Source organism: Chanos chanos, chromosome 2, assembly GCF_902362185.1.
Source record: "Chanos chanos chromosome 2, fChaCha1.1, whole genome shotgun sequence".
In the NCBI taxonomy this organism is placed as follows: Eukaryota; Metazoa; Chordata; class Actinopteri; order Gonorynchiformes; family Chanidae; genus Chanos; species Chanos chanos.
The window spans coordinates 3,289,665-3,315,736 of record NC_044496.1 but is presented as its reverse complement, the minus strand read 5'-3'; the positions used below and the strand labels follow the sequence as shown (position 1 = coordinate 3,315,736).

Sequence of the window (26,072 nt, the reverse complement as noted above, 5' to 3'; positions counted from 1 at the left end):
GTAATCGTAATAGTAGTTGTTGTTGTTGTTGTTGTTGTTTGGCAGTGCTGGATAAGCAAACAGATGGAATATTATGTGACACTGGTAAACAAATAGGTGAGAGATTGTGCACTGTACCAAAGCCAGTGTGGGTTGCTATGGTAACCGGTATGGTAATTTGGTTATGCTGGCGTCAGATAAGGCTCTGACTGGGATGATAGACGGTTCACACAGCAGATCATACCAGGAAGTGACTTTGTCGGGCAGAGACCATTTGAATCATTTGAACATAAGTCTGAGGTATAGTTTAAGAATACCATCCTAGGGTAATCAACAGTAAAGTTACCTCTGTGAAGACGCAGTGGGGACAATAATTGAGTGCAGGGGTCAGAGGTCAGACTGAGATCAGTCCTGACTGTCTGCAGTGTTTAGTAAAAAAAAGACTATTAGAATAATCTCTCTTTCCCATAGATGCTACACTAGCAATTACAGTCAAAACATCTCCTCTGCGTTCTGGCCGTGAGAATTTATCACCATCAGCCGAACAAACCGAGAGTGCGCCTTGCCAACGCTACGATAACAAGGTTTTCCTATTGTTGTTTTTTTTTCTTTTTTTCTTTTAATTCCAGAATGTTCTGTGTTTCCCTGCCTCCACGTGTACCCAGATGTTATCCCCGTGTAACCTCTGTGCCTTTTGAAAGAAGCGAGTGAACACATGGGGACAAGGCTGATTGCCTGTGTCATTTCCTCTCTTGTCCTGTGGCTTTTCGCTGTGTGGAGCCGCGCCATCTCTCCCAAGCTCCTTCTTATTAAAAGCCGATATGTGAACCGACGGCGGGCGACATGCCAGACGCTTACCGTCACCACCAAGGTCTGATCAAAAAGTTCGAAGACTTGGTGTTTATCTCAGACAATAACGCATGTATGTCGTTATAATGTGATTTGCCCTTCAAAGCAATCTCCCCCCCAGATGAGGCGCGTTTGTCCCATCTCTTCTGCCGCTTCAGAGGCAAGGCTGGAAGTCTTCAACTGTTACAGTCCTGTGCTCACGGTATTTTGGATGGTTGGAACATCTGAGTTTTGGAAACAAACCAACAGCAACAAAAAAAAATTTCACACAGAGTGAAATGGGGTGAACAGTGTGGTACTGCAGGCGTTGTTTTTTGTTTGTTTGTTTGTTTTCTTTGACTATTTTTCACACAAAACGCGATGCACATTCAGTGCTCCTCTTCCCCGTTCTTTGTTGAGACAGGGGGTATAAGACGTTGGTCTGTCTTTGACCGCGTCTTTCTCAGTGTTGGTTTAAGGTGTGGAGAGAAACGGCTCGTTCCAGGGAGAGCTTAATATTTCTCCTTTGTACACATGTCAGCACAGCTCCGTGCCTCCATACCGTCACCTGTAATCGAAAACGTCTTGTCCAGCACAGGCTATAAAAGATGCTTTATAGAGTGTGAAGCACTCAGAGCTCAGAGCTGGGTTTGCAGCACTCAAAAGAAGAAGAAGAAGAAGAAAAAAAAGGCTTGCGCTCGACCGAATGTTTTTGAAAGAACATACAGGCAGATGGTGACTGACCGGCCTGATAATCAGATGAAATTATACCTTTAAAAACCGCACAAGCGCTCAGCATTTGGACCATTTTAAACGAAGAGGAGGGGTTTATGTGTACGAGACAATCCGAGGCTAAGCGCCATGGTAACCAGACGTATTCTAAATGTGGGTCGGCTAAGATGGATATCGGTTTCTTTCCCCTGGCAGTATTTACATACAAACTCTGTTTGTCTCTAAGGGTGAAGTGTAGTGTAGATGTGATTCTGGACAGGTATACAGCAGAGCTTCAGACGCAGAGATTGGGTTTCACACTCTCAAACTGTCCACTGCCAGGAGCCCCGTGCCAGAGAGAACCCCTGGTGCCAAACACATGGACTTTATAAGCGTTTTGCCTTCTGAGCAAACAGAGTTTTGCAGGTCAGCTTTTTTCTCATTCGTCCATATGTATTTCTGTGCCTCTGCTATCGTCTCCACAGCAGCCGACATCTCACATCGAGGCTTCGCAAGAGTTTTGTTTAAATTTTTTTCGCTTTATTAATTGCTGCCTCTGCCAAGCATTTGTTTGCTATTGTTCCCTGATTTCTGGTGCTGATTAGGCGATAACTGACGCGCGATTCTGGGTTCCCGCGCATTCTCCGTTCCGTTCCGATGAGGAGTTTGACGACGTAGCTTGTCTTTTCTGCTTTCTAATGAGATTATTAGCCTCTAATCAGCTTAGTTTAAACAAGATGGGAGAGGAAACGGGGCGGGGGGGGGGACAAAGAAACTGACGCACATCTTCTGCTGTGCCCCACCCCCCTCCCTTTCATTAAGGACTCAACTCAGCTATGGGAACCGTCATTTAACACAATTGCAGTGGCTGTGATTGGCCAAACAGTCTGCCTTCTGTATGGGCCAATAGGCTTTAATTTGTCGGGTTTGTCTGTGTAAACGACGGACTAAAACGATCATTTGAAAGCCAGAGGGAGAGAAAATGAAAGAGAGAAGGCCCATGACAGATAACTGTCTAGGGGGGAAAAAATGGAGAGAGCAAGTTAATGGCCCTTGAAACAATTCATTAAACAGGGAAAGAAGCGAAAAGACAGACAGAGAGAGAGAGAGAGAGAGAGAGAGAGAGAGAGAGAGAGAGTTGGATTGGTCCCGGATGATTTGAACACCGTCCGCAGGAAGTTGTCTGTTTGAGCGTTTCTCAGGCTTCACATTGTGTGCACAGCTTGATCAATCGTATGCCCCCTATTACCGCTCCGAGTATCTCGGGGAGAAAGAGCCGCTTTCATAAATCTTGCTGTGAAGAGGACCAAAAAAACCATCACACAGCAGGGTCCTCAGTCAGTCGTATCGAATACTTATTATGGTATCTGAAAATTGTATGGACATGAAAGGAGCGCCTGTTTGTCCGTTGAAATTCCTTGTGAAAATGATTGCAGATCTGATCAAACAAAATCCGCAAATAGAAATTGTTTTTGTTTCCGTGTCAAAATGCTTTGGAGTGTATAGACAGAAATGTAATATATGATGCAAAAAAATTTCTGTGTTTTCAAAACTTTTTCTGTGTGAGTAGCGATATTTTAATCTTATTTTGTGCTGAGGTGATGTTGTGCAGAGGTGATGCGGTGTGGAAGTGATTTTGTGTGGATTTGACATGGAGGTGATTTTGTGCGGAGGTGATTTGGCATGGAGGTGATTTTGTGCGGAGGTGATTTGGCATGGAGGTGATTTTGTGGGGAGGTGATTTGGCATGGAGGTGATTTGGCATAGAACTGATTTTATGGGAGATGATTTGCTTAGCGCCTTCTCCAGGTGTGTAAACGCAACTTGGAGAAGACCTTCCAGAGGAGGCTCCTGGAGAACTTCCCATTAGTTCTGTTGGAATCGCTCTTTGTTCTGTGGTAGAGAGGAGAGACTGAATAGATTTTTTTTTTTTTAAAGATATGGAAAATTTCAGAGACACAAAAATCACTTATCACCAATAAACATTTATATTTACATTTTAATTTATTCAAATTGCTGATGCTTTTTCACAAAGTAATTAATGCGGGTAACAGGTGGATAGTGTAGCTGACAATAGACAACAGACAGCCCTGATCTGAAGTCAGTGCTGTACTTCTGAATGCCATCATGACACAGTGTCCTGCAGTAAAGGTAAAAGACCTAATAATCAGGAAACACTGACACTGATGTACGCTGCTGATCACAAATCTTCATCATCTTCTTCTTCACCACACGAACTGTGACAGAATTAAGTCCCACTGCAACCTGTTGAGGCATTGTATTATCACCGACTGTGCAGAAAACATGCCCGATTTAAACATGGTTTGCCAACATTACTGCCCAACTCCGGTAACGCTCGCACAGTATGGAAGCTAAAAAAAGATCACGTGTAAATCACGTGTGTCACGCCGAAGTTTGCGTAAACTCTATGCATCGCTTTAAAACCTTTGCTCGAGTTGCGTGTCGAGATGCACAGCAGGCTGCGTCTGTAACTTCAAACGAGAGAGCAGGGGCCCTGTTTTGTCCCTGAACCGCGCATTCCCAGGATGCACTGCATGTTCTCACAGCACTTCAGCCTAAATCTGTCCGGAGTCTGACGTGTTTTTGACACTTTTAATTATTAGCTGTGCTGTCCTGTTTGCCGCTCCTCACAGCTGTACGGAGTTACAGCCCGAAACAGAGCTCCAGGACAGAAAATCTGCAAGGTTAGCTTTCTCGTTTGACTGATGTGTGTTTGGGTCAACGTCGCAGGCTTTTGCTTCGGGCTAGCGGGGGGCCCCCGCAAACGCAAGCTAGCCGGACCGCTGTCCTCTCTGTCTGCTCTTAATGACAGTGCGGTCGCGGCTCGGCCCGGCCCAGATTTATGAGTCTGGAGTCTCCTTCGCGTTGCTCCTAATTATGAGGCGCGGCGCAGATTCCCGTGAAGGGTGTATGATCTCCTCCTGACAGGCCATTAGAGGAGGAAAACGGCAGTTTGAGCGCTGCCGTCACCTCCGTCTGCGTCTCCACTCGCTTCTCTTTTCCCGGAAGATGAATTGGAGTCGGCGACGGAGAGCAGGGGTCATCGATTTCTGCTGTTTTCGTCTTAGTGTCTGAGGCGGAACGTTGTATTGTCTTTGTCCTGACCCCCGCGGTAACACTCTAAGACAATCACTTCGTGAACTCTGTGATCCCTCGGTAAATTGATGTTGAAGATCCGTCCTGTGTTGTGCGTTGTCAACAGAAAAGAGATTGATTTTCTTATGCTTAAAAGGGTTAGATTTATATCCAAGTTATTGACGGACGTACCTGAATGCTTGACAGAAAATTCGGGGCTGGTAATGATAGAGCTGTGTGTATAGCTAACCTGGGAATGAGAGAGAGAAAGAGAATTTAGTGGTTCAAGCTGTCATCCATGTTCCCTCCGTATTCTCTCTCTGACTCCTGCTCTTTTAAAGGCAGCTCTTCTCAGAAGTTTATTCTACTTTTGTGAGTTTGTGAGTGGCTGGGACTCGCTCTGTGTCTCCTCTCCTATTGCTCATTCTGTCACTGTCGTTTTAACGGTAAGTCTCCTCTCTCAGCGGGAGGCCGTCGACTACCAGAACCTCCTCACTGGGCTCCTCTCCAGTCTTCTCTCCGTGTCAGCGCTTTGAGAGGAGCGTCTCTGATGAGGCGATCGGGCCTTTTGATCAAATATTCATATTCGTTCTGATGGTTGAAAAAAAAAAATCCTGATTCGTTCTGACGAGAAAGCCCGTCGAACAGACCAGAGGCGCTCGCAGGGAGTCGGCAACAGAGCCGGGAAGTCGCGCTTTTCTTAATTAGCCCTAACTGGCTGCTCCCGCCCCCCCCCCCCCCCCCCCCCCCCCCCCCCCTGTACCCAGAGTGCCTCGGTTAAGACACCCGAAGTACAACTGAGATTCATCAGGTTTGCTTCCTCTCTCTTGCGGCCTGTACTCAGCTCTGAGTTCCAGCCACACGCGGAGAAGACACGCCAGGCTAAACTGCTCCGCCTCTTCCCAAATGGACGTCTGCGAAACAACAGTCTGTTCAGGTTGTCAGTCAGGATGTGCCATTCCCCGACTGATTCTCTCATGCCATCATAGCTGAGACTCAGACGGAAAGATGAATCTGTGTACTGTGTATGGGTAGAGATCGTCAGAGCACACATGCTCTACGTGATCAACACCTCCGTAAATATACGTGCTCACAACACTGGGGAGCTGATATGGTTCCTTGGGGGGGGGGGGGGGCTGAGAGTTTGTTAGTGGTCAGACATCTCTCTACTGGTTTGAGGGCTCCTGTATGGTGAAGAGTCTCCTGTTATTTGAAGAGCACTTGTTGGTTGAAACAGTTAGAGTTTGTTTTCTTTACAGTTTGCATCATCATTGCGGTTTTCAGAAAAACGGCTGAAACCAAGACATGGACATAAAGTTGTGTGTGTGTGTGTGTGTGTGTGTGTGTGTGTGTGTGTGCGTGCGTGCGTGCGTGCGTGCGTGCGTGCGTGTGTGTGCGCGCGCGTGTGTGTGTGTGTGTGTGCGTGTGTTTAGAACAGTCTGTTCTCAGGTCAAAGTGAATGTAAGGTAGATGTGCTTGCTCTGATGGGCAGGAACTCCACTCTGGGACGTCTGAGACAATCTGAAGACAATCATGCTCATCTCCTGCTGTGATTCAAATCATCTGTCTAGTCACTGGCAACCTGTTTATTCACAGCAGTCCTGCCCAGTTTGATCCGTGCGTGTGTGTGTGTGTGTGTGTGCAGGCATGCATTTGTTTTTTTGCGTTTGTGCGCATGCATGTGTTTATTTGTGTGTGTGTTTCAAGTTTTGAGTTTCAAGTTTATTTGTATAGTGCTTTTTACAATCAAAACAGCTTAACCCCCAGTGAGCAAGCCCAAGGCGACAGTGGCAAAGAAAAATTGTGTGTGTGTGTGTGTGTGTGTGTGTGCACACGCGTGCATACGTGCATGTGCGTGAGTGCATTTGTTTGTGTGTGTGTGTGTGCATATGTGTGTTAGTGTGTGTGTATATGGGTGGAAGTAGTGTTCTGGGGTTCATCTCCTTGTGACACAGATCTGCCAGACTCAGAAAACCGCTTAACACTCTTTGCAGGGGGTTACTAACCCCTGCTAGTAGCCCCCCACAGAGAGTGAGTGTGTGTGTGTGTGTGTGTGTGTGTCTGTGTGTGTGTGTGTCTGTGTTTCAGACATTAGAGGGGTATCAGAAAAGGCAACAGAAGGTAGAGAAGTAAATCTGTGTTGGACTACACACTCACACACACACACACACACCAGAGTGTGTTTCTATGGTGCAGTAGGAGTACAGGAGACTGCTGGAGAAAGACTCTCAGATCCTCTGTGTCCCTCTCTTCACAGGCTAAAACAACTCACTGGACACATTCTCTGTTATTTATCTACTTTTGCGTTTTCTTTGTTGTTTTCTGGAAGAAAAAAAAAATGGATGTTTACCGCGATTTGTCCGGAGGTGCAGTTGTTAGGTGTGTGTCACAGATGATTAGTAGACAAAATAGCAGTGTAATCAAAGTCTGATTGGACAGAATTAGGAGACGGAAGATTTGTAATCAGCGCACAACTCGATTTGTCGATTCGAGCTGTGGGATTCTCTTCCTGTAAACGAGAAGATTTGTCATCATTACTGCAGATTGGGCTTTTTTCTGTCTCCCTCTAGAAGTTTTCATATCATTGTCCTCTGCTTCGCTCTTCCTCTGATGGACTGTTTTAAGTAATCTCCGACACACACCGTGTGTCATTTCTCCTTGTACCCAAACGGTTGGTAATATTTTCTCTCATTCTTTTTTTTTTTTGCCTCCAGCAGGTCAGAGAAGGACGCCTTGTGTAACACAGACAAAGGTAACGATTCTGTTCCTTCACCTCAATGAACATTAACAAAAAACCTAGTAACACAAATCAAAACATGGACAAACACTCTGGCTCTAAGGTTTCAGTGGTGTCAGAACAGGTTTAGGATCAGTGTCTGGCTTTTTCTCTTTCTTTCTTTCTTTCTTTTTTTTTAAAGGATATTAAAGAGTCTTGCTTTTAGAGAAAGGTCTCATGTGGATTTTCGAAGTCAGAGAGAAGGAGTATAAACTCTTAGAGTGGAGAGTTACCAAAGACTTGCCTCACTCTTCTGTTGTGGCTTTATCAACCTCCTGCCAGTTTACCGAGAGCTTTTGCCAAATCGTTTTTTTTTTTCTTTTTTCTGGTTCCTTGACGTTTCCGATAGGCGTCTCACGGCCTCTGATCCGCGATGTGGCAGCGGAAGGTTATCGCCGCAAACACTGATCCTGATTTAACAGCCTGGGCTAGCGCTGCCAACGTCTTCTGGCAAGAGAAATAGAATCCCCCCCCCCCACACACACACACACACACACACGTACGCACACACCCCAAAAAAAAAGAGAGAGAGGAAAAAAAAAAACTGGCATGGCGTCACATGAGTTCGTTTTTCTTCAGAAACAAGAAAGAAAGAGAGAAAGGCAAAAAAGAGGGAGGGGGGGGGGACCCTCTACCTTCAGTACTTTTGGAGGCAGAACATTCTAGTTGAGGTTGAGAGTGTTGGATGGGAGCGAGCGTATCTGCCAACACATAGACAGACCAGCCATGTGCCCGCCGAGCATGTTAACCGAATATCCGGGTTAGGAAATTTTCATATTTTTCTCGCTTTTTTTTATGAGGAAAACATGACGATTGGAGGATTAGGGGGAAATAATCTACAAAGGCCATCCAGGCTCTTTGAACACAGCTTTGCTGTTCAGCCGCTGAACCCAGAAAACCCCCGGCCCCTGCTAATGTGATTATCAAGTTTAATTAAAATCTCGTATTTTTTTCCCCCTGCACTTCCAAACAGTTTTGTCTCAAAAAGCATGCTTACTTTTGCAAAACTGGTTTGGCAAGAACTGAATAGTTTACTAATGTATGTTTGTGCGTTTATGGGGAATTTTTTTGGGGTGGGTGGGGGGTGGGGGGTGTTGTGTATCGTTTTGTGTAACACAACCAAGATTTTGCTTTATGTAACACAAACAATATTGTATCTGTCGAAGAAAACAGAGGAAATTTTCATTCTAATGCTGTCATTTAGACATAAGCATGTTTCCACCTGGGATGTTATGTCGTCTTTCTCATGCATCGGTCTCTGGGGTCAAACGAGTCATTTTGAATTTGGCATCAGTATTTTCAATATCGTTTTAAAGGAGAGCGGTGATTGGCTCAGCATCTCCTGATCTGTGAGTCATATGGCGTTTTGGACGTCATATGGTGCAACATCAGGAAAAATGTTGTTAGAAAAATTGCTAACATCCCTCCTGTACCTGTTTTCTGTCCTGTATGTTTTGCAGTATCAGCAGATGCACTAATTGAATGTGTGAAGAGCAGAGACCACCGGAGGGTAAGTGAAACTGGCTAATGATTCACGTTTGTATCTTTATGTGAGAGAGGTTAATGGCAATCGATATGAAAGACCATCGGTCATTGATTCCGTATGGCGTTCACTCCTTTTTGAACCCCTTTTTTTTTTTTTCTTCCTCTCCTCTCCTCCTCATCTCCGTGGTGTCCTTGTCAGGAAATGTCACCTTTTTTTAAAAAAAAATTTTCTTTGCCCCTCTCATTGTGTGAACGTTATTGTGAGCAACGAGCCTTTGGTCTGTAGTCAGGGTGTGACCTTGACCTTTAGCAGTGCCCTGGTTACCATGGTGATATGAAAGCATGCTTCGTGAGGAGTTGGTCCTTCATGATTCGATGGACAAAGCCCAAGCCTACTGTCGGTGCGCTGATGACGACTAAAACCGAGTTATGAAACGCTAAACGTGGCCGTAAATCTATGGCTTTGGAAATAAAAGTCAAAGACAGTGGTGCATTTAACAGCTTATACCAATTTCGTGAAGTCTCTGATGTCATCAAGCCAGACTATTTTAGCGTTCTGAACGAGCCCTTAATGCTTCGGTCCATCTTAATCCATCATACCGAGCTAAAGGATGCTCAAATCACGGCCGCAGCGAGGCAGAGAGCAGCTGCTGGCCGATCAGAGCGGGCCACTGGCCTGAGGTCAGATTGCTGATTTAGGGGCAGCCCGAGTAGCAGGGCGGTGCAATCAGGAGAACGAGGAGGAGAAATGGCCCCTCTGCTGTCCTGTCCCGAGGTTAAGAGCAGCCTCACTCTCTCTCTCACTCACTCACTCACTCACTCACTCAGGGCTTTCATCATTATACAAGCACCACCTCTAAGTACAATCAGTGTCCACCACACAGACACACGCACACGCACACACATGGACACACACACACACACAGACACACACAGACACACACACATACACACACACACACACCCGTACACACGCATACATACACACAGACACACACACACATACACACAGACACATAGATACACACACACATACACACACACCCATACACACGCATACATACACACACATACACACAGACACATAGATACACACAGACACGTGCGCGCACACACACACACACACACACTTTTCCAAGAAAAAATGTGGAGGGGGCGTGATGCTAGTTACCACATGGAAGGTGCGGCCTTTCTCAGGAGCGATTTGAAGAGCTTCTTGACTTTGGACCGACCTCTCACTGTGTCCTCTGGCTTCACAGACATTAATGTTAACGTCACGTAACTACCATCCTCACGCAAATGGGCGTCTGTCTTTTTAATGCGAAACCGCCAGGGCCGTCGCGGATATGTTCACAGCGTGACTCAGTGCCAAGCCCAACTGGTTTGAGAGTTTTACTCTTCAGTATGTGTGATTGCATAACAGGTTGTGGTTGTGGTCTTAGATGATATCTTGTGCTGTGCATGCGTTGTATGTGTGTTATTTTACTCGGGTTGGTCTCCTTTGTCCTTTAGCTGAAGGAGCTGCATAACCTGGGTGGGGACCTGACGATGCGAGATTCCTCCGGGCGGACTCTGCTCCACCACGCCGTGGACGTGGGCAGCAAAGAGGTCGTCAAGTACATCATCGATAATGGTGAGGAGAGAGGCCTTTTAATCTCAGGGTGTGATCTTATGATGGGTTCCATTCCAAAGCTGAAGTGATGCGGATGATTCACTTCGCTTTCACACCTGTCCAAAATCAAATCAAATCTCTCCCTCTCACTCTCTCTCTCTCTCTCTCTCTCTCTCTCTCTCACACTCTCTTTCTCTCTCTCTCCTCAAACTCTGAGACAGCTTTAATCTTCGTCTTCTCCAGAGGTCAGATATGCATCTGTTGTTTTCTGTGCCCATATTTTTGCTACTGGATATTGAATTTGACTTGAGATATCACCTCTTCATAAAACAGATGGCAGAGACTGTAAAGAAAATGACATTAAAACAAACGGCTTAGCTTCACCAAGGGAGGAGAGAGATAAGGGATCTAAAAGAGCGTCTGAATTTCGTCTGACTGAAACGAAGCCAAAAAGGCTCCACTCCACCACATTGTTCAAACCTTTTGAACAGAAGCGAAGCCAAAACAGCTTTTACTCGTTATCATATTGTTTAAACTATGCTTTCTTCAGCTCCTTTGCTTTCACGGTAACTTCCTCTGACGTCAATGGGAAGAGGAAGATAATAGCACTTGTGTTGAGCGTGAATAAAACATCACTTTCTAGCCACTTTGTAACCAAGTGTTCTCCACTGGTACTGGCCCAGATGGTTACTGGTGTGGTGTTGGTAATGTCAGCTTTTGATAAACATTGCGTTGGTTGTCCTCTGTTTTGTAAACCATGGCTTTTTTAACACCCACACGCACGCACAGACACACACACACACACACACACACATCTAATCAGTCATTTAAAGTAAGGACAAGGCTTGCGAGTGTTTTTTTTTTCAAATCCCAAAAACCTTTGTTTACAGTCACATTGCACAAGATAGTGGCGAGGATAAGAGACAGCTGAGTCTGTGTTAGGCCCCCCCGAACCCACCACCCACAGAAAAAGAAAAAAAAAGATAACGCAGCTTTAGGGTAACGAGTCAGTGAGTTACAGGCTAGAAATCTCTTATGATATTAACAAATGATACGTGGTCTAGTCCAACTTTATCAAGCACTAGAATAAAATACACAGACGTGTTAACCACTCCATGTCTGACCGTCCCGGTCACACTCACACAACCACCAGGGTTGTTTTTTTGGGCTGGGTTTTTTTTTTTGTTTTTTTTTTTGAGACAAATGTTCGTATTAGGAAAACCATTGGGTCGAGCAGGTAAGGGGACTGTACTATAGGTTTACATGGGCTGTGATTTTAAGACTGTATTGTAGGGTTAAGGTGGACTGTACAGTAGGTGGACTGTGATTTTGAGAGTTGTGCTGTAGGGTTGATATGGGCTGTGATTTTGAGTTGTGCTGTAGGGTTGATGTGGGCTGTGATTTTGAGTTGTACTGTAGGGTTGATGTGGGCTGTGATTTTGAGTTGTGCTGTAGGGTTGATGTGGGCTGTACTGTAGGGTTGATGTGGGCTGTGATTTTGAGTTGTGCTGTAGGGTTGAGGTGGGCTGTACTGTAGGGTTGATGTGGGCTGTACTGTAGGGTTGATGTGGGCTGTGATTTTGAGTTGTGCTGTAGGGTTGAGGTGGGCTGTACTGTAGGGTTGATGTGGGCTGTACTGTAGGGTTAATGTGGACTGCGATTTTGAGTTGTACTGTAGGGTTGATGTGGGCTGTGATTTTGAGTTGTACTGTAGGGTTGATGTGGGCTGTGATTTTGAGTTGTACTGTAGGGTTGATGTGGGCTGTACTGTAGGGTTGATGTGGGCTGTGATTTTGAGTTGTACTGTAGGGTTGATGTGGGCTGTGATTTTGAGTTGTACTGTAGGGTTGATGTGGGCTGTGATTTTGAGTTGTACTGTAGGGTTGATGTGGGCTGTACTGTAGGGTTAATGTGGGCTGCATGTGTGTTATCTGTGAGTGAGTATCTCCCGTGTATCAGATGCATTTGTGCATTAATGACGGCCGAGGCAGGGCAGGCATTAGCATCCTCAGTCAACAGCCCTCCAACGCAAGCTTTTTACAGACCACAGGAGAACGCACAGTGGGTGACCTCTGAGCATAGCAGTTCATACAGTTACAGCTTTGATTTTTTCTCTTTTTCATCTCTCTCAATCTGTTTATGTTTCTCTCCCTCCGACAGCACCTACCGATATCTTGGATGTAACAGAAAAAGAACAGTAAGCAGTGTTCCATCATTTTTTCTTTCTCTTTTTCTTTTTCTTTTTTTAACTGCATAATTCTGTCTATTATTTTATCGTCTCAGAGCTGTATTTTAATATCACCCTTGTCGTCCTGTTTTCTGTTCAATTTAAAATATTTTGGAAAAAAAAAAAGATAGTATTTGTATCTTTGTACAGTTTTTTTGTAATTCATTTTGGAATTACCCTGAAGCCCTGCATTCACACATAATAAGATCCATCTGCGTCTTTCATCTTTCAACCCCCTCTGCATCCTTTAACTAACTGTTTCTGTCTCTCTCTCTCTCTGTCTCTCTCTCTCTCTCTCTCTCTCTCTCTCTCCCTCTCTCTCTCCCTCTCTCTCTCCCTCTCTCTCTCCCTCTCTCTCTCTCTCTCTCCCTCTCTCTCCCTCTCTCTCTCTCTCTCTCCCTCTCTCTCCCTCTCTCTCTCTCTCTCTCCCTCTCTCTCTCTCTCTCTCTGTCTCTCTCTCTCTCTCTGTCTCTCTCTCTCTCTCTCCCTCTCTCTCCCTCTCTCTCTCTCTCTCTCCGTCTGTCTGTCTGTCTGTCTGTCTGTCTTGTGTTGTCAGTGGGGAGACAGTCTTGCACAAAGCTGCCTCGTTATGCCAGAGGACGATCTGTCACTACCTGGTGGAGGCAGGAGCCTCCTTAATGAAGACGGACTTACAGGTGAGAACAGAACAACTGTCCAAACCAGTTCTCCGCTTCACAGACTTTTTGCGAAGGAGAAAAACAGATAGCACAGTGTTGCTAGGACACTGACAGTTGGTATGAATCATCTGGTGCCTTGTGTCTGTCTGTGTGTGTGTGGATCAGAACAGGCCTGTTCCGCTCTGATGGAAAGTTGAACAGATCAGACGTTATGAGGGGAAAAAACAAGATCTCTTTTTAAGCAGAGTGGCTAAGATACGTCCCCGGAGCAGTTTTCAAAGTGACCAGAATGATGTTTTAATGACAATGGGGAAAGTTCATCTCAGCGAATAAGTTTAACTGCTTACCTACGTCTTACACGAGACCAACCGAAAAAAAAAAAAAAAAAGAGCCGACTCACAACGAGGAAAACGACCAGGATACATCAAGACGCATTTCAGATTTTTTTGTTTTGTTTGTTTCTGTTGTGTAGTCAAAGAGGAATGTAGGTTGCGTCGGATGGTTTTGGAGATGGGGGAGCGCGATGGCCTCTCTGATGGCATTGAGTCGATGGTTTAGGTATGATAATGGTAATGACTTTCCTGTGTGTTAACCACACGGTCGAGCTGAGAGAGTCTGGCTCTGTGGGAATGCGGGCTCTTTGCCTCGCCTCTCACTCAGCTCCTGTCTGATGGGATCCATGGGAAATCGCTGAGTCAGCCAGATCTGTTACACGTCCAATACCAGGGGTCTCAGATTTTCCCCCCGCCCAGCCGTCTTCCCGCCCCCTTCCCCTCGGGCGCTGCAGCCTGACTCCAGCCGCACAAATGAAAGCGTTTAGCAGTGCACCCCACCGCACCCCCCCCCCCCGTACCCCCCCCCCCCTTCCTCCCGCCTCCTCCTGCCCCAATCATGACCATAAACAGTTGTGATGTGTTTAACCTCTGCATGTGGAGGTACCAAATTGCCAAGCCACGCCACGCTGCCACACAGGGTCCTGAGAACAGCAGGTTTTTATTAGAGACCTCTCTCTCTCTCTCTCTTGCTCTCTCTCTCGCGCGCTCTCTCTCTCTCTCTCTCTCTCTCTCTCTCTCTCTCTCTCTCTCTATCTCTAAAGGTCTGGCCCTATCCTGGACCTTAGCCCCAGGCCTGTTTGTGTGTGTGTGTGCACAAATCCTCTCGTCTGAATCAAGTCGTCTCTCAAAGCAGAAAAGGTGCAGAAAAGCTCACACATTCTGCCTCATCTGGCAGGTGGAGTCTTTGTGTTTAACGGCGTCGCTCCTTTATGGCTCCGAGCGCAGACGTCGGGGTTGTTCAGGGTAAACTTTGTTTCGCACACTGACAGTCCCCTTCACTGTTCTAAAGTACCTCGAGGATGTGGATTAGCCGTAGACGTCATTTCTCCTCTCCTACGATCTGTTCCACTATGGCGTCTTGCCCCTCAGCATGAGAAAGTGTTGCATCAGCATCCGTTTCTGTCTCCCTCGTTCTCTATCTGCTGTGAGGATCTGCTCCTCTTCTCAGATTGCGCGCCCTCCCCCCCCCCCCCCTCAGTCTCCGCTGGATCCTCCCAGTCAGGCAACTGCAGGCTTAAATGCTGATGACTGTTGTCCATCAGAGAGAAATGTAATCTTGCAGGAATTTAGGCTGCTTGATTTACCCCGTCGTCGCCTCAAGAAAAGTATCCCCCCCCCCCGACAACCAGCACCACCCCCCCCCCCCCCCCCCCCCCCCCCCCGACAACCAGCACCACTGCTTCTTATCTCCGTCTCCCTTTTTCTCTCTGTCTTCGCCTTGGGATAATGAGCAACTACTTTCCTCATTCTCCCTGTCTTGCCGATTTTTTTAATGACTCTCTCTCTCTCTCTCTCACCCTCTCTCTCTCTCACTCTCTCTCTCTCTCTCTCTCCCTCTCCCTCTCCCTTTCTCTCTCTCTCTCTCTCTCTCTCTCTCCCTCTCTCTCCCTCTCTCTCTCTCTCTCTCTCTCTCTCTCTCCCTCTCTCTCTCCCTCTCTCTCTGAGTTTTAAGACAGCTGAGATCGGGGTTCAGAGACTAAACCAGAACAACAGTTCATCATTTTGTTTCACCACATTCCTTGGGGGGGGGGGGGGGGGGCTTAAGTAAATGTTTATTGGTTGTGGGTGGGGGGGTGGCCATATATTTTCTGTTGTTAAAAGCAGAATCTTTGTTCTTTGTTTTTCTTTCTTTTTTTCGACAACATTTGACCAGCTTCGTGAACTGTAAGTCTGTTCTTTTATCTATAATTCCCATAACGTTCTTATTTACTTTGTCATTTTTAAAAGCGGTCATAAACAGCTCAGAGCTTTAGAGTCTTGACATATGAGACTATGTCATGTCCTGAGGCTGAGCTGAGTTTGTTTAAACAAAAGACTACTTCATCAGAGATGCTGGCAGCCGACAGAAAAACGGCCTAACGCAGGGTCCACATCCGTGTCTGCTTCGTGTCCGTGACGAACGCACCAGCACATTCTCTGGCACTTCCCAGCACCAGATCTGGCTGCAATTACCAGCAAACCACCATTCAAAAAAAAAACTGGCAGCTCGTTCACGGAAAACGTAAAAAGGTGTTTTAAGTGCACAATCTGGACCCAGCCTTTGGGTCTTATCACCTCCATTCCTCCAGAATGATCTGCTGAGTCATTCCCGCTCCGTCCCAGACTGCCCTCTGTTCGGACCAGCCAGCGCGATAGACACACTGAATGCTACCATTTAATTGGGGAAAGCTCTCTCACTAATTAGAATAACTTAGCTAAAAAAAAAAAAAAAGAGGAGCTTTGAGATGAAGAGCATGTGACAGATCCAGAGAATGCTGCTAACGAACCGCCTGAAAAGTAACCAAAAAAAAGTTACTTTATCCAAACTTGAGCCTGCTCGGATGGCGTTTGTGTTCACGAGTCCCATTACGGAACCACAGTCTCACAGAGTGAGAGAACTAATTAAAACCTGGAAGAAAGAGAATGAGAGAAAGAGAAAGAGAAAGAAAGAGAGGGTGAGTGAGTTAGAGAGAGGGAGAGAGAGACAAAAAGAGAGAAGAAGAGAGAGCGAGAACTTTCAAATGAATCATGAGGTTTTCAAGAGGTCTACAAAAAGCAGCCAGACCCTTCACTCTGATGGGAAATGACTGTGCAGAATAATTTTGAATCTCATAGGGTGTTGAGGCTGAATGAGACTGGGTTTTGTCTGGAGAGAGAGAGAGAGAGAGAGGGAGGGGTGGGGGGGGTTCAGCTGAAGGATTACATTTCTCTGAGAGTGTTGTATGATTCAGCTCACCACTCTTTTCACATGGAAAGCAGTTTCCTAGCTTAAGTGAACTCCACAAAAGGTTAGCACACAGCATGGAGGCCAGTGTTTGTATGCACAAGTTTACACAAGACACAATATATATTTTTCCTTCTCTTTTAACCCCGGGGCACTTTTAATGACGGCTTAAATAAACCGTCCCTCAGTAATGGATTCTTACCTACGCTGCTGTTTACAGTATCTGTCGTGAGCTTTGAAAATGTTTAGTTGTGTTGATTGTTAAAAGGGAACGGAGAGGAGATTTTTTTCCCCCCCTCTGTCTCAGTCAGAGAAAATGGAACAAGACTTTTTCCTCCACGGCGGTCAGTGAAAATGGAACAGCTGTTGGTTGCTGTAACTCTATGAGAGTCATGCATCAGTGTGTGAAACGCTGTAGGATGGGGCAGTGATTTCTGCAGCGTTTAGTGCTTCTGTAGGCAGAACACAAGGAAAAACAGTCGCACAAGAAAGCCCAATCACTGTGAATGGACTGAAGATTAGTCCACTGAAACAGAGAGTTTAAAGCTACGAGTTAATGTTTCATCAGATGTGAATGTGAGAAATGGCATAATGAATCAGAGCTGAAGAGCAAAAAAAAAAAAAAAAAATTGTCATGCACACAGAAAAAGCACAGTTTTGTCGTCTGTGAACACTTTGATTTTAAACCCTGAGTTTCTGCCGCAGGGTGACACGCCAAGGCACCGGGCGGAGAAGGCCAAGGACGCGGAGCTGGCAGCCTACCTGGAGAACCGTCAGCACTACCAGATGATCCAGCGTGAAGATCAGGAGACCGCCGTTTGACCTCTGACCCCTGACCTTTTCTCCCCCCCCCCCCCCCCCCCCCACCAAACCCAAGCCCACATTCCTAATGTTGTTGTGCCAAATCAACATTAACCAAAAACAACTTTTAAAAGAAAAGAAAAAAAAACAAGACCACTCAGCCCCGTGTGTTTGACAGGGGGTTTACTGGGCTACTGAGGGAACATGTTTCAGGAAGTCCCGGTCCAGGAGAGAACACACTTGCAGGGGATTGGTCCCTCAGGTTCTCCGTGATGGACTGGTTCTGACCAGGTGATTGGTCGACCTGACAGTTAATACTTTCACTGCACTGCCAAAAAAAAAAAAAAAAAATTGTGTTCATTAGGTTGGTACTGCGTCTGCAGAACAACACAGCTGAATGTCAGGTGAACTCAAATACGCTTCTGTTTTTGTTTTTGTTTTATAAGGATGGCTTTTGGGATCAGAATGTGGGCCTATGAATGAAAAGCTGATGAATGAAATGAAATGATTTTTGATTTTTTTTTTTTTTTTGACCTCTGTCATTTTGACCTCTGTCACTTGTCCTCTATAACTTTAGCATGAGTATCAAAAGCACTGAAAACAAACAAACAAACAAACAAACAAAAAGAAATCATTTGTGGATTTGAAACAGGATGTTTTGATTGATTGAGACTGTAGGGCCAGGTGAGCTCAAAAGCACACCACCATATCTGTTTTGTTTGTTTTGTTTTTGTTTTATTTTTATAGCTCATGGCAGAACACAGGTTTTAGTGTTGTTGTTTTTTTTTTCCTGCTGTATAATCCCATCATGACATTTCTATTTGTGTGACTGATTTGTTTACCCAGACTAGTGTTTGAACGTACAAATCTTTACTGATGGACGTATTGTAAGTCCAAGGATTCTCTGCTGTGTTGCCCTCAGTGAATGAGTTTTGATTGGCTGAGAGTCAAACTACTAGTATAGGAGATGTGATCGTGTGAGGATGGGTTTTGTTTTGTTTTGTTTTTTGTATGTGTGTGTGTGTGTGTGTGTGTGTGTGTGCGCTGTGGACATTTGCTTTTGATGAAACGTTTGGTACTATAAAAGTTTCCTCGTAGCCGTGTTTAAAACAACACTTGCACTGCTTCAGTTGCCTTCATCATCCAGCTCCTCTTCCTCTTCTTATTCTTTTGCATTGTTTGGACTTCTACTTGTTGTACTAAGGCTCTGGCCTGTTTCTTATGACATGTTCAGTAAATAGATGTTTATATGATTTGTAGTTGTAACATTGGACTTATGTTGTGTCAAGTTTGTATTATAAAAACTGTACATTTTTTTCAGAGTACAAACCTGTTTTGTTCTCTCTTTCACTCTCAGCTTGTTTCTACCGGCTTCTTTCAATTCCTCTACGGAAATTTATTCCAGAAGATAATGAAACTGCTTCTCAATCTTCTAAAACTTCTGAACGTTTTTACCTGAAGTTTTTTTTGTTTTGTTTTGTTTTTAATCTATATGGTTTCTGTCTTAATGCAAACTAGTTAGATGAGGATGCTATTTATTTTCCTGAACTAGTATTTGTGAAAATTTTAAATTGGCTTTGAAACTGAGAGCTATTTAATTATTAAAAATATTTAATTTATAAAGATTTGATTTTATTGCTTTCTCTTGCCAAAAAAAGAAGAAAAAAAAAGACTGAATTCCATTGTTTGACAAGTTTGTTATTTACAATTTCAGTATTCATCTACTGTACCTAACTGTTTCTAAACCAGATATTTTGATTAACCTTTTATTCTGTCTGCATGAATTCACGCCTGTCTTAAGCACTTATGAGATGTTTTTCTATTTTTGAACTTGGTTGGGCCTTTTAGATCTCTTAATGACGAGACCAAAAATCAGTTCTCGGGCTGTACCTTGATTTTCTCCATCTGCTGTGACCCACAGCTGGAAGGTTGTCATTATGGTGTCTTAAAGCAGTTTGAAAACTGTGCACTGGTAAGAAAAGCAACACTGGACATGTGACAGTAACATCCTGAATCTGACATGGAGACCTGGAATCTGTCTGTATGGTTTTCTAATGGAACAGACGTCATGTGGTAGACATGCTCTGGTCTGATGGTGTAACCTTGCTGTCAGAGGAACAGCATGATCTCAACACATTCTCCTAAAGCATTCTACTCTTTTTTTTAGTAGTTTTTTTTTTGTTTGTTTGGTTGTTTTTTATTTTAATAGCTAACATGATACCACAACTGGCGCTGTTTGCGATGTTAGTTCTTTTTGGTGACGGGCTGTTGTGAACAGGTTTGAGCTGTAGGCAGGCTCCCGTACTGACGCTGCTGTGTGGAGAGGAAAGTCGTTATGCTAACAGACAGTCGCGTAAGAAATCTGTCAGAGAGACTCGTTTAAGATTGAACCACTTCACACGTCACTGCAGGAAGCTGAAAACATGACTTTTGAAGCCAAACAAACCCAATATCGAAGCACAGTCATGCGGAATTGTACGTTTATTTTTAAGTGACCTGAATTTTTCTGAATTTTAATTACACTGACTGTAACTTTCAGACAAGCAGTCTAATGAATGCTTTCTTCTCTGAGTGGGCAAAGACTGAAAAAAAAGATGGAAGATTCGAAGTTCTTTCCAAAAAAAGCAAGGCCTTAGACGTCGAGTGCTCAGGCCGACACAGATTTAGATCTAAGATGTATGATTTTAGTGTGCAGAGATTTTTAAAATGACTTGAAATATGAAGTAGTGTTTGATTTAGAGTTCTGTGAGGGCCCGTGATCTTGATGAATGAATGAATAAATCAATCAATGAATAATTAAATAAAAATCAAGAACATGTGATGGAAAGGATATGGCATAACAGAATGTTTTAATATATCACAAAAAAGCTCAAATACTTCTGTTCATTAAATCTTACAATGGCATTCACCCACTTTGTATAGTCATTTTTAATGAAAGCAATATGGTAATGTTTGCAAACAAGTGGCTTTTTTGTCACATTATATCATATAATTAATTAATGTTGTTTATTTATAACCAGGAAAGAAAAAAAACCTCATTTAGCCTGCCTGTGCCGTGGAGTGGTGTCAGATTCCGTCAGCTTTAACTATAATGAGTAACAGTCTGTCGTGCAATATTAGGCTAGTTCCAAATTCATAGAGGTTTTAATTAGACTTTTGACATAAGTACTATTCTATTTCTGTCGTTCAAACTGAAGGAGACTATATTTTCACGGCTCATTTTTAGAAATCTCCATATTTTTCCCCATAACCACGATGTCCCTGTTTAAGTCAGTCCTTTAAAACAACTCATTTTCAACTCAAGATCCATGTTCAAGTCAATCCTTTAAAACAACTCATTTTAAACTCATTTGACTTAAATAACCTTTTTTTTTTATCTTTGTGTGCATTCATAGGGATAATGAAAGTGAAACTACATGTTTTTAAAATCAGAATGAATCTTTCCATTAATCTGCCCATTGTATTTTTATACTAAATAAAAACCCCATTTTAGAAGGTGTGGAAATGCTGGAATTTGACCTGATCAGAAAGTGATTGATCACTGATTACTGATCTATAATCTAGTTTTTCACCTGCTGCCATCCTAATGCAGTTCTATATTCCTGCAGGGCAGAGTAGTGTTTCTTCAGTCGAGAATTCGTTTTCCTGTCAATCATAAGTAAAGCTTTTCAAACAGGGCTCTAACCCCTTCACCTCAGTTTAGCTTTGTACTCTCGTTCGACAAAATATTTTTTTGCTAAAAATGCTATGGATATTTTTCATTCTTTTTTTGTAGTGGAGCAATATTTAAGATACTATTGAAAAAAAAACAACAAATCATATATTTGCCTGAAGGCACAGCCTTAAGCTTGGGGGGGGGGGTGGGGGGGGGGGGTGTTTTGTGCCAAGAAAGGCACTTTAATGTAAAATAGGTGCGGGCTGTCGTTTTTCAATGTGCTTTGTGTGAAATGCATGTATTTATATTTGAAGGCACTTGAAGAAGTTTTTGGCTAAACCTTTGGATTACTGTTTGGAATCTCTCTCTCTCTCTCCTTTTTTTTTAATAACAGGATGTGTTGGGGACTAAACTTGTGTGTGAAAGCTATCTGAGACTGTATGTGGGTCAAAAGGAAAACTTCAGACAGCGGCTCTTTGCTCCAGGCAGATGACACTGTGTGAGAGAGAGGAGTTTTTTTTGACAATGATCTCTTTAGATCCACAGTTTTCACCCACCCAGCCCCACAACACAGTCCAAAGTCTGGGTTTGAGCCACTCTTAGCGTTTAGCATTATTTCAGACGGTGGAAACAGCCACGCGTCAGAGCTGTGGTTCGTTTCCGCGTCTCTCCGCCGGTCCGATGGCCGCTCATTCGTGTCAGCAGAACCCTGAGAAAAAAAAAACAACAACAATAACAACAACAAACAAATCCTTTCTGATCCGTGGCATATGTTTCCTGTTTCTTATGATCTCGTTTTGTTTGAGTAATATTGACTGTAACGAGATTTATTGCAGCGATTACACAAAGCTTTCCTGATTACACTGTACGCTGAGTAAATGCCAAAATGATTACCCCCCCCCCCCCCCCCCTCACCCCAACCTTCTTCACTGTTTTCCCCAATTTCACCAAATTCTCACCTCCACTGGTACAAACTGTGCCATACATACTGTACAAAACACCATTCTGCTTCATGGGAAAGACACACCGTTACATATTTGCCCTGTGTGGACTACTGTTGTGCTGTCCCCCTGTTGTAAACTGCTACTTCCTCTTAGTACAATAGTGTTTTTTCTTTGCTTGTCTCACTCTGGCTAGAATTTATGCTGTGGAGTCCTTAGCGGGGTGAGATCAGCGGGTTTGAGGGTCCCTGATTGGCTCAGACAACTTGACTGCCTCTAATATTCATTAAACTAAAGACATTAGCTCCATTTAGTACTTTTGCGCATACTATATATTTTGTTGTTGTTTTTGTTTTAGTTTTTTTGTGTTTTGTTTTATTTTCTTGAGTTGCAGTGCAATTCAAGAATAAGGAATTTTATCTGGAGTATTTTATCAACCAGAGAGCATGTCTTATTGTGCAATATGCATATTAAATTATTTAGAAATAAACATAAGTTTGTTTTGTTTTTTTAACTGTGATAGGAGAAGTGACCCTGTAGGAGTGGTCACACTGCTGTGCAATGGAGACTATACAAATGTTTGTTCCATGCCACTGGTTTTGTTTTTGTCTGCTTGCAAAAATAATAATAATAAAAAAAAGATAATAACAATAAAAACATTGAATTTAAAAGGAAATGTTTGGTTTCCCCCTTTAAAATCTATTATGAGTTAAATAACAGAAGAATTTCATCAAGACGGCTCCAGTCGAGCGAGTTCCATTTACGGGTCCTGTTCTCAAAGATTTCCTGATGTGTTTGATGGAACTAATGAAAGCCATTTTTTCCACTGACTCCTGAACACTGTTTGTCTTCATGCTTTCTCATGTGTGTTTCCATCAGGACACTGATTAAAAAAATATCTGATTGTAAAGTCTTATGTTGTTACTGTCCAGCAATATCCAAAATCTGACACTCAGAGTGGCCTTCAGTCTGATGGGGCAAAAAAAAAGCTATATTGATTTGATTTGTGAAAAATGAACAACTGCTAATTTAAGTATTGCCAATGATGTAGGGTGGGTGGGGGGGGGGGGGTAAACTGTTAAACTGCAGGTCGGAAAGATAAATATAAAAAACTGTAAGAGTACGGGGTCTTACATGCTCTCCCCATGTTTAAACACACTCCCCGGTCTGAGCTGACGGCTTTAAGCCACACCCACCTTACCACCACGCCGACACCTGTGCGTGTTTGGTTCAGTTTCTTTTACCCTGTTAGTGTTGTTTTACAGTGTATGTAAATATAGAACAAAGACTGTGAAGCTCTAATATGGTTTACACCCAGGATGGGAGGGGCTGAGAAGAGAGCGTCTCTTAAACACAGCAAACGCACGCCAACATACGTGGTATAAACCATTTTCACAGTCAGCTTTCCTATAGCAAAAAAAATAAATAAATAAACAGCAAAGAAGATTACCTCGGCAACCCAGAGGGCTTATCCATATTCATTTTGTGTGTTTGTGTATGTGTGTATGTTTGTGAGTGAGAGAGGAAAAAGAGAGAGACTGTGTGTGTGTGTATGTGTCTGTATGTGTGTGTGCATGCGTGTGTGTGTCTGTGTGTTTGTGAGTGAGAGAGCAAAAAGAGAGAGTGTGTGTCTGTGTGTGTGTGTCTGTGTGTGTCTGTGTGTATGTGAGTGAGAGAGGAAAAAGAGAGAGACTGTGTGTGAAGCAGGAGAATTTGCAGCCACATCTAGTTTCCAGCGATGTTGTTCATCTCTCTTCACTTACTCATTATGAGGTGGAGCAGGCTTCATGTGGAAGGGAAGCAGACCACCTCTGTGAGATTATAGTGAGGGACTGCAGGGGGGGGGGGGCGCTTCCTGAACATGTGATTACACAGGCCTTGTGAATGTCTGAGGGTTATTCGCTGGGGTTTTTTTGGAGGGGGGGCAGTGGAAGTGAAGGGTGAGAATTTGGTTCTCCCCCTTTCTAATTGTTGCTTGCAGTCAACACAGAGAAGAAGTTTGGCCACAGAGGGCAAGGGGGTGACCTCATCTCACATGCTATGAAGCATAAATATAAATGTCCCACCAAACAAGCTCTCTCTGTCTGTCTGTCTGTCTCTCTCTCTCTCTGTCTGTCTGTCTCTCTGTCTCTCTGTCTCTCTCTATCTATCACTCTCTCTCTCTCTGTCTCTGTCTCTCTCTCTCTCTCTCTCTCTCTCTATCTATCTATCTATCTATCTATCTCTCTCTCTCTCTCTACCTCTGTCTCTGTCTCTCTCTCTCTACCTCTGTCTCTCTCTCTCTCTCTCCCCTCTTTTTATCCACTGGGGTTTTTATCCGTTGGAATGGGGGTCTGTCACACAGATGTGCTCCCTTTGTAACCTCACTCTCTCCCACAATGCGTGTCCGCTCTCCGGAGTGATAAATGGTTCACAAGAATGACACTGTTAAAAAGGGGAAAAGAAAGAAATTGTTGAGACTTGTTGAGCTTTTTTTTGTCTCCCTCTGAGCTGAATAAAGCTTGCTTTCCTCTTGCAGGAAGCGTGAAAGTCACTCATCTCTATGGAGATTGTCTCCGTGAGTTACTTACTTCACTGGTCAAAAAAAAAAGAAATGAACCATGACTTTACCATAGGAAAACAATAGGGGAAAAAAAAAAAAATCAAATTTGTCCCACACACATGCGCCTTATCATTAGATTCTTGACATAATGTCTTCAATGCAATTTCAGTTTTGCTTGGTTTACTTAGGTACATACCCTCCCAAACCCTGTCCTACACGAATCCCAAGACTCAGCAGAACATCATGGGAAAGGGCTATATCGCATTTAGGACAGCATTAAATCTAACTTTAAATCTAACTATGTAGTATGACCTCTAACATCATGTATAAATCTAACTGTAATGTATGACTTTTGACTGTTAAACAGGAATTCGGTCGTCAGTCAATGACACATCCAGAATAATATCTTTTTTCTAAACAGTCGTGTACAAATAAAAAGAATATCCATATGCGCACACATATGCTCCGTTTGAGGATAAAGGAGATGGGGGGGGGGGGGGGGGTCACTGTGACCTGCCTGGATGATGATGTATAAGTTAAGTTTCAGTGATTGCACACACACACTGTGAACAGTGAGCAGTGAATTTGTCACTCTGCATTTAACCCATCCAACACACCAGTAGTGAACACACACCAGACGCGGGAGCAGTGGGCAGCCTCCTTCATTCTCTCTCATGTGGGATGGGCAGACAAGGGCAGGGTTTGACATTTCATACCGTCAGCAAATTATACTATCTTTCATCTGAAATGTCTATCATCCTCCGTCTCCAGGGAGCTCTCATCTCCGCGTCTGCCCGACGATTAATGCGCACTTAGCTGCCATTTACGGGGCGAGAGGAATGGTTTTCAGCACAGGGAGTGGTTTAGTCAGTCAGTGCTACTGTTCTTCAACACGAGAAGGGTATGAATAACCCTAAACGTGACACTGGCCTTGCACTCTTCAAACCCTCACTTCATTAGAGGCGGCGCAATGGAATTCAGATTGAATCTGAATATTCTGTCCACACAGCAACATTCACTCAATTCACTTTCAACTTCATGTTTCAATGCATTGCACAGCTGGACTGAGAGGAGTCCTGCTGTATGTTTGATTCGCACAGCCTCAATTTGTGTCCAACAAGCATGTGCAGAATGTAGTAATTACTGTAATAACATGTAATAATAATAAAAAAAAGATTATATTATTGATAATCACTCCATGACGAGTGCAGAGTATGCACTGTGTTTAATGTGGTCTGAATGTTAGATTCGCCAGACAAGACACGGCTGTTATTAGAGTAGGAAACCTCAGAGAAATGAAGCCTCTGGTTCTGAGTTTGGAGGGTGTTTATTTCAGAACCGCTTTCTGGGAGCTGTATGGTCCGGTTCATGGTTTAGCGAGCTGTGTGAAGCCACATTGATGTGACCATGCGCGTGCGTTTGCTGAACTCGAATGGATTTCCCTGGCTCCACCGTTTGTTCCATTGATCATTTCTTTGGTGCCTTTCCCGTAAGGCCATCTGACCATGTGATGTTTCCGAATG

At 44.0% G+C, this 26,072-nt stretch overlaps 1 protein-coding gene across 2 annotated transcripts in view; it reads left to right on the top strand.

The window, feature by feature from the left end:
* Window positions 1-17,442, top strand: part of dgkza (diacylglycerol kinase, zeta a) — a 107,482-nt gene extending 90,040 nt beyond the window's left edge. For both annotated transcript variants that reach the window (XM_030794272.1, XM_030794271.1), the window contains 6 exons: window positions 7,329-7,366; window positions 8,851-8,900; window positions 10,388-10,508; window positions 12,648-12,684; window positions 13,271-13,370; window positions 17,316-17,442. In XM_030794272.1, the coding sequence (XP_030650132.1) occupies window positions 7,329-7,366; window positions 8,851-8,900; window positions 10,388-10,508; window positions 12,648-12,684; window positions 13,271-13,370; window positions 17,316-17,432 (463 nt within the window). In that variant the 3' untranslated portion in view covers window positions 17,433-17,442. The remainder of the gene's footprint in view (window positions 1-7,328; window positions 7,367-8,850; window positions 8,901-10,387; window positions 10,509-12,647; window positions 12,685-13,270; window positions 13,371-17,315) is intronic.
* The last annotated feature ends 8,630 nt before the right edge of the window (window positions 17,443-26,072 follow it).